The 8,100-nt window shown below is 38.5% G+C and overlaps 1 protein-coding gene across 2 annotated transcripts; it reads right to left on the minus strand.

Annotated features, from left to right (window-relative positions):
- Positions 1-31: 31 nt before the first annotated feature.
- Positions 32-7,747, minus strand: LOC115437170 (phospholipid scramblase 2). 2 transcript variants are annotated; one of them, XM_030160330.1, is made up of 9 exons: positions 7,718-7,747; positions 5,823-5,848; positions 5,390-5,732; positions 4,405-4,482; positions 4,122-4,314; positions 1,568-1,679; positions 1,302-1,401; positions 978-1,036; positions 32-879 (listed from the first exon to the last, which is right to left on the minus strand). In XM_030160330.1, the coding sequence occupies exons 3-9, from the start codon at positions 5,721-5,723 to the stop codon at positions 853-855; spliced, it is 903 nt and encodes a 300-aa protein (XP_030016190.1). In that variant the 5' UTR covers positions 5,724-5,732; positions 5,823-5,848; positions 7,718-7,747; the 3' UTR covers positions 32-852. The 2 variants fall into 2 exon arrangements, with proteins under 2 accessions (XP_030016190.1, XP_030016191.1); XM_030160331.1 differs by lacking the exons at positions 5,823-5,848; positions 7,718-7,747 and having other exon boundaries at positions 5,390-5,737.
- Between the last annotated feature and the right edge of the window lie 353 nt (positions 7,748-8,100).

The following is an 8,100-nucleotide window of genomic DNA, read 5'->3' on the forward strand; positions in this document are numbered from 1 at the left end:
TTCTATGTGAAGTCTGTATTAATTTGTTATATTGGGACTCAAACAGGGTTGCAGGTACAAGTTATTTTATTACAGTGTTGTATTTTAACTACAGTTCCTTTGTTCATTTCATGCCAGAATTATTGCTATCATTGTACAATATACTGTATTCATAAATACAGTCCACTTCAAAGATGGTTTAATTGAATCAGCAATTATTCTCTGTCTTTGACCTGGAAGTTGAATCCCAAAGGATGAGGACCATCCTGTGTCCGGGCAGAAGGTTGTATAAATGGACTGCCAAGCTGCCTCAATCACTGTGCCTGGCCTCGAGCCTGACCCGAACCAGGTTCCCTCTGTCAGTTTTGTCTTTACCATGCCTTTAAAGAATTCAAGGGATGGGGTCCGCTTTAAGGGATGTGTACAGGAGTCCTGACACACTGACCTTCACTCCCTTTCCATTTTGTAGTGAATGGGCCCAGCGTCTGTTACAGTTTTTATCAATCCTCCGGGAGCATTTTTCAGATCCATGTCAAGAACGCGCTTATAGTTTGTTGAAAAACTAATGCGGCCCAGGGTGGGTGGTGTGGCGATGGGAGCAGGTGTGTGTCAAACGTGAACAAAAAACACTGTTGGATGTACACCTGATTGATTATAGCAATAAATGTCAAATATGCATCTGCTGCTAAAAAGGACGTGTGTGTCACTTATTTCATAAATGGCTTTTATAGAATAATAGTCATAATATACAATATCAGGTATTTTTTATGGCATTTTGACATTTTGCTTTCTTAAAGAAATTCAGCTCAGAAGCAGTTTATTGTACTATAAAAAATGGGAGCTTTGTGAAATCACAATTTTGGTTGCTCCTCTTCAGCTCATCTCGAAGAACATGTGAGACTGTAGAGAAATACCAACAAAAGGTGTGTTAATTTATTCATACTCCAAGCTGACAGTGTAATCTGTACATATGATTGATAATAAATATGTTTGATTACTAGTAAGAAGGTGGCTGCCAGAAGCAAGAGTTTAGTGTGTGATTCCATACTGGGAGGCACTGAAAGGTTTTAAAAAATAGACAAATAGCAAAATTGTTAAATTAACATGGAAAGTTAGGGAGAAGAATAAAAGTCTGCACTTTGAAATTTCAGTTAAGACTGTCATGATTTTAAAAAAAAAAGCTATTGAGACTCACTTTGGCAAGGTTTTAAGTCAAAACAACACTTTAGGTACAACCTTTAAAAACCTTTAAAAAGGAAGAAGAAACTAGGTGTGGATATTGGTATGATACATTTGTAATTGCTGTTTCCGGCAGAACTCACCATCCAATCCAAAGTATTCATGGTCCATGTTATGTTCTTCATTGAATCCAGGCCATCTCTTCCATATTGTGCCAATGTTCTCACCAATGTTGGACACAATCTGTTATGCATTTACAACATAAAATATGATATGAACTTATGACTTCATGTTGAAGTCATCCATTCAAGACTGGATCAAAAATCATTTTAAGGTGATGCAGATGTGGGTGGATTGGCCAGGAAAGGTCAAGACATGGCTTGTTGTGAACTGGGTCACTATGATATACCTGAAACTGCTGGTTGGATAAGCAGCGGCAGGGACAGCAGGAACCTTGAATCCTGATGGCAGACACTCCATTAGAGTCGCACACTTCCAGAAGAGGGGTGAACATGCTCCACCTGAAAACAGTCAATACAAAGCAACCTGATACAGTTCCTTACATAAGCCAGCAATAAGCAACTTGGCACACACGGGCAGCCACTTCACACACTGGCACAGTCCAGCCTAGATGCTTGGTTGATCACATTTTCAGCTGTCATGATTCTGCAGCCCCAAAACCATTGTTTGCTTGATGTTAAAAGAGTTCAAACTAGGGCAGCTTTATTCAAGCCCAACTGAGAGTATATTTATACCAAGTAGATCTGTAATTTGTAACCTCTGCCAGGTCATTCTTAATTGGCGATAATCAGTCAACTCTAAATTAAAAACACAGAAGCCCAGCTGACCCTGGAGTCAGATAAAGGCCACTTGAAGATGGAACTGACTACAAGAGGCCGATGCTGCCATTCCTCCCATTAGCCAGCATTCCCAATTGGAAGGATGCCGCATTCCTTCCCTTCCACTCCAGTGCAGCTCTGTCAGTATGGCTGTGTTCAGACAGCTGTTTTTGTGTATTCACCCTCCCAGGTTTAGACTACACCCCATTTGTGTGGAACACTAAAGGCTCTTGGTGCTATTTACAGACAGGCCTGGGCATCTACAGTGGGCTCAGAGTGGCCGGAGGCTGGGAGTGACATGGAAAAAGGCTCACATGACAGGTTGTGCAGACTGAGAATGTAAGGTATTAGAGTCACTGGTATAAAGCTTGAAACTGAGTTAAAAGTATTTATCCACACATCGCAGGGAGGTGTGAGGCTTTCAAAAAAACATGAATGACTGCGCTCTTTGTTTTCTTTGTCTCTCCAAGTAATTTTATTGAAGTAAATTAATTACATCTGGAGTTTTGTCACCTGCGCTCAGAGCTGTCGACCTGCTGATGCACATGCTGTAATTATAATCTGAGCATAGATCATAACATTGTGATTAATTAAAAATAATGGTTCATAGCAAGTGTACACGTGTTCACCATGAACCTGCAAGCCAACAACACGTTGTCTGATATACAGGGGTTGGACAAAATAATGGAAACACCTTCACCTCAAGATGATAATGCCCCAATCCATACAGCTAGAATTGTTAAAGAATGGCATGAGGAACATTCTAATGAAGTTGAGCATCTCGTATGGCCGGCACAGTCCCCAGACCTCAACATTATTGAGCATTTATGGTCAGTTTTAGAGATTCAAGTAAGACGTCGATTTCCACCGCCATTGTCTCTAAAAGAGTTGGAGGGTATTCTAACTGAAGAATGGCTTAAAATTCCTTTGGAAACAATTCACAAGTTGTATGAATCAATACCTCGGAGAATTGAGGCTGTAATTGCCGCAAAAGGCGGACCTACACCATATTAAATTATATTTTGTTGATTTTTTAAGGTGTTTCCATTATTTTGTCCAACCCCTGTACTGTATAACATGACATACTTAAGTTAGTCGTAGTATCAAGAACTAGAAATGAGTGCAAACCTCGAGGTTGATCAATATTATCAAGCAACAAACACATTCCAAACTACGATGTATCCTTTCCTGCTTTTGGTGCAACTGGTTAGTTTTTTTTTTTTTTTTTTCACTGACCTTAAAACCTTTCTAAACCAGATTGAAAAAGAGAACATTTTAAGGGGTTTATTCTTGGCCCACGACCCTTCCAGACTGTTAAACCAATAATATCTAGACTATATGGGTAGAATATATGGGAATATTCAGAACTCATTTGCCATTTTAAAACATGATGGATAAATAATCAAAATAAAATTAAAGCACTAGCAGCAAATGTATTTAAGTATTGAACTAAAAGTCGTAGTTTGGTCCCTCTGATTGATGTACAATCGTGGAAAAAATTATTCGACCACCCTTGTTTTCTTCAATTTCTTGTTCATTTTAATGCTTGGTACAACTAAAGGTACATTTGTTTGGACAAATATAATGATAACAACAAAAATAGTTAATAAGAGTTTAATTTAAAAGCTGATATCTAGCCATTTTCCATGTTTTCTTGATTAAAACCAAAATCACTTAAGTTTTTACATCAATAGCTATGGCATTATACTGACAAAAACAGTGCTTTTAGGCATTCCATGTTTTCTTTTCTGTCTGTTTTAGTCATATGATACACACAGGAATTAGTACTTGATTGCATAACCATTGTTTCTGATGACTTTTGATGGTCTAATAATCTGTATTATTATATATGACACACAGTAAAGTCAGTGTTGGAGTAGCATGTTATTGTTGTAGCTGCAGGAGAAGCTTGTTTGAAGCATTTTCTATCAACTATCCAGTTTTACTCAAGCAAGATTCATGCAAAAATCTCATCATTTCAGCACAGGAGAATAAAACAGGTGTGAGAATGGATCTTAATAGAAGCATGATAGAGCAAGTTTGGAGAAAAATGCAGAGCTGAGCATGCTAACATAGAATACTTCGGTTAGATTTGGCCCCTGTTACTATCAAGACATGGTCTACCTTTGGCAAATAGAGCCAATGAGATGTTTCTGAGGTGTGTAGACCCTCATCTCCATCAGACAGCAGCCGAAACAGCAGGCGTCCATCCTGAGTGGCCTTTCCAAATAAAAAACCTGGCGGCCCTTGCAGTTGAAGCCTTGCAATGAGCAGGCCCGAGCTGGTCCACAACACTGGAGACACACACAGGAACTCTCTAACCAGAGGAACAGATCCAAAATAAAAACTGTTACTGAATATGTTTGAACACAGACAGGTTGGATGCCAATGAAACCATGTTTGGTACCTTCCACAGCTACAAATAATGGCAGGTCGGTGCCTTCAGAGGTGATGTTGTAGATCCTCCTGGGAACACACTGTGGACCTACAATGAGCATATTACAATAAAATGAGGCAAATGTCTGCACCACAGGAGTTTTCTACGTGTAAAATACATAGATGATATACTCTAACTCAGTGTTTCCCAACCAGTGGGCCGTGGCACCTAAGTGTGCCGTGAGAAATCATTAGGTGTGCCGTCGAAGATTATCCAATTTCACCTGATTGGTACTTGGAGCAGCGTGATATAGATACACTACAAACAAAAAGTTAAGGATATTTTTATTTTAGGCTATTTTTTTCAGTTGGGATTCTTGCACAGCGCTTTTTACTTTTTTTGTGTAAATTGAATTAAAACACATTTTTTAAATGACCAGATACAGTTTTATTTACAAATGGCAAAAATGACCAAAAAAAGTGACCAAAAAAAAAGAAATATCCTTAACTTTTTGTTTGAAGTGTACATACGACAGCGCGCACCAATGATCCACTCTGCAACAACAGTTTCCCTTTGCAAAGTGAAAATGAAAGTGAACTGGCCCCGATGCGGTGCGTTCTGTTAATAAAGCCCCCCTCCTCACAAGTGATGTGTGGATCAGCAGGTTACCCGTGGGACCCGTGCTTCAGGTTGGGGCGGGGGGATATGCCTTTATTATACGAATATCAATCCATTAGCTGGGAAATCCATCCCAAGGGGTCGCTGATGCACCCCTCTCAGCTTTCTCATTCCAAATCTCCCGCGTCTTTCTTCAATTCCTGCAAGAATATCAGCTTTGTGAAACCTAAACATGCCCAGGTTTCACACTGAGGAAGTAAATTGAGACTAGATTTGGATTATATTTCAATAAATATACCTTTTGTGACATTTTTATTCAGTGGTGTGCCCTGTGATTTTTCTGATGTAAAATATGTGCCGCGGCTCAAAAAGGTTGGGAAACACTGCTTTAACTGACCCTGTAGCTCTGGTCTGGCAGTTATGTGAATCTGACTGATTGTATCCAACACAGATAAATTGTCGGTTCCTCTGGGCTCCTCCGGTCCTGATGTCTTCAGTCCACCCATCTGCTGTATGTTGCTGTTCAGTGTCTTCCTCCCAGGAGCCAAACCAGAAGGCAGCTCATCAGAGTCCTGGTGAGGAGATGTTTCATGAGGTGTGGGTCTAGATGACTGAGTGTTGCAGTCACATGAAGGTCCACACCTGTTCTGGAAAGCTCTGAAAATCATCTCTATGTGCTTTTCTCGCTCCAGACGACCAAAGGGAAGAGGCTGATTGGTAACAGCAGACATGGTGCAATACTGAAATGTAAATAAAAAAAACAAACAGTTAGATCATAATGACAAATTGAAACAGAGGATCTCATTTTTACTTATAATTTTCAGTCTTACCTGAATAAGCTACACAATGTGAAAATCTAAAGTGCATTAGAAGAAAAAAAAGTGAGAAATCCAGGCACTCAGGAGAGGCAAATATTTAACTCAAGGAAAGAAATACAAAAAGAACTTTATTTATATAGCTAAATCATTCTAAAAAGTCTGAAAAAAACTGACCCTCCTGAAGACCATTTGGATTTTCTGCATTGTTTTGAATATTTCTTCTCTACAATGCCAAGATATCGCCCCTGTTTTTTTTTTCATAAGCTACACATTCTCCAAGAGCAGCCAAAAAACCGATATTCTATGACTTATTAAAAAAAGTAACCATCCTCCTTTGCTTTTTTGTGTAGAAAGAAATGCTGCTCTCAAAGAAGAATTCAGACCTTGTACTTGAGTAAAAGTGCAGGTACAGCAATATTAAAAATACTCCATTACAAATAAAAGTCCTGCATGAAAAATTATAATTAAGTAAATACATATTAGCATCAAATGTAGTTAAAATATTGGGTATGTGTTTCTTCCTTAGATTATTATTACTGACACATCAGTGTGAATGTCCACGTTACTGTTGTATATAGTTTTATTTACAGGGACTACAAGTAAATCTGAAAGATAATCACCTGAATACTGGAGGATAAATAAGAAAAAAACAAAATTCCAATGCACAAATCTATTTTCAGTCTTTTTTTGTAGCATTTTAATTTTAATAAGATACTAGATGATTGAAGCATTTGCTGAAAATGAATCAGATAATAAGTTTACAGGGTGGGGAAGCAAAATTTACAATGAACATTTAGTTGTTTTTTCTCAGCAGGCACTACGTCAGTTGTTTTGAAACCAAACATATATTGATGTCAGAATCATACCTAACACTATTATCCATACCTTTTCAGAAACTTTTGCCCATATGAGTAATCAGGAAAGCAAACGTGAAAGAGTGTGTGATTTGCTGAAAGCACTCGTCACACCAAAGGAGATTTCAAAAATAGTTGGAGTGTCCATAAAGACGGTTTATAATGTAAAGAAGAGAATGACTATGAGCAAAACTATTACGAGAAAGTCTGGAAGTGGAGGAAGCAACAAAAAACGTACCACAACTTTTATTAAAGCTCTCAAATCCAAAATCCTAAAGGATCCAACCAAATCCATGAGAAAAATGGCAACTGAACTTGAGGTCGACAACAAGACCGTTAGAAATGCAGTAAAATATGATTTGAAGTTCAAATCTTACACAAGAACACCAAAACACTTGTTGACAAAAGCAACAAATCCAACTTTAGCAATTTTTGGGAATCATGTTTATGGCCGCCTTCTAGCCCAGATCTAAACCCTCTGGATTCTGCTATTTGGGGCGTTTTAGAACATGCTACCAATAGAACATCACACAGCAATGTCGACTTTCTTAAAGATACTATTAAAGAAGAATGGGAGAAGTTGTCACCCGAATATTTGAGGAACACTTGCGCAAGTTTCAGGAAGCGTGTGAAGGCAGTTATTGAGAAAGAAGGAGGACACATAGAATAAAAACATTTTCTATTATGTAAATTTTCTTGTGGCAAATAAATTCTCATGACTTTCAACAAACTAATTGGTCATACACTGTCTTTCAATCCCTGCCTCAAAATATTGTAAATTTTGCTTCCCCACCCTGTAGAGGGAAAAATCTCAGTCTTAAATGTGATCTGACTACTATACTTTTTATAGTAATGACATCAGACACCAAAAACAGTTGTAATGATGCTTGTATTTTAACAGTTTTTTACCCATTGTGTAAAATCTTCATATTAACAACTGATGAGAAAAGCTGCCTGACATAGTAGTTTTGTAAAAAGTCATATATTTGTCATTTTACTGTAATGATCTGAAACAGGAAAGAAAAAAAAGGTATCGAAGGTTCTCAAACTTACCATCTGTGGTCGACCTCCAGACGTCTATAGTCGAGGAAGAAATAAACGCTAACCTTCTTTATCCACCTGTGTGTGAATATTCACGTAGCAATGTTTGGTTTTGTGAGTTTGTGTCTGAAGATCTCCCTCCCCTCTTGTCCCTGGCTCTGTCTCAGCCCTGACTCTGTTTCCATCCCAACCAGCCGGATCTGCCTTTTGTTGAGGTAGAAAGGCAGCACTCAGCCGTGTAATTGAAATCCTGCTTCCAGAGGTGGGGGGCTGTGTAGCGGATCTATGAAGCCTTGGGGGTTTCAGGGTTTTTTTTTTAAAGTGTTGCAGAGGAGGCATCAAACACAAGAATGAGAAGTTTCTGAGACGATAACAAGATTAAAGAAGTACTTTTA

The sequence above is a fragment of the Sphaeramia orbicularis genome, chromosome 17 (assembly GCF_902148855.1).
Source record: "Sphaeramia orbicularis chromosome 17, fSphaOr1.1, whole genome shotgun sequence".
In the NCBI taxonomy this organism is placed as follows: domain Eukaryota; kingdom Metazoa; phylum Chordata; class Actinopteri; order Kurtiformes; family Apogonidae; genus Sphaeramia; species Sphaeramia orbicularis.

Excerpts from the sequence above, each read along its gene's own strand:
- LOC115437170 (XM_030160330.1), bottom strand. The coding sequence starts at position 5,723 with ATGTCTGCTGTTACCAATCAGCCTCTTCCCTTTGGTCGTCTGGAGCGA. Across the intron at positions 4,483-5,389 it reads TGCCAGACCAGAGCTACAGG|GTCCACAGTGTGTTCCCAGG; the intron begins GTCAGTTAAAGC and ends TGCTCATTGTAG. Across the intron at positions 4,315-4,404 it reads ATTATTTGTAGCTGTGGAAG|AGAGTTCCTGTGTGTGTCTC; the intron begins GTACCAAACATG and ends TCCTCTGGTTAG.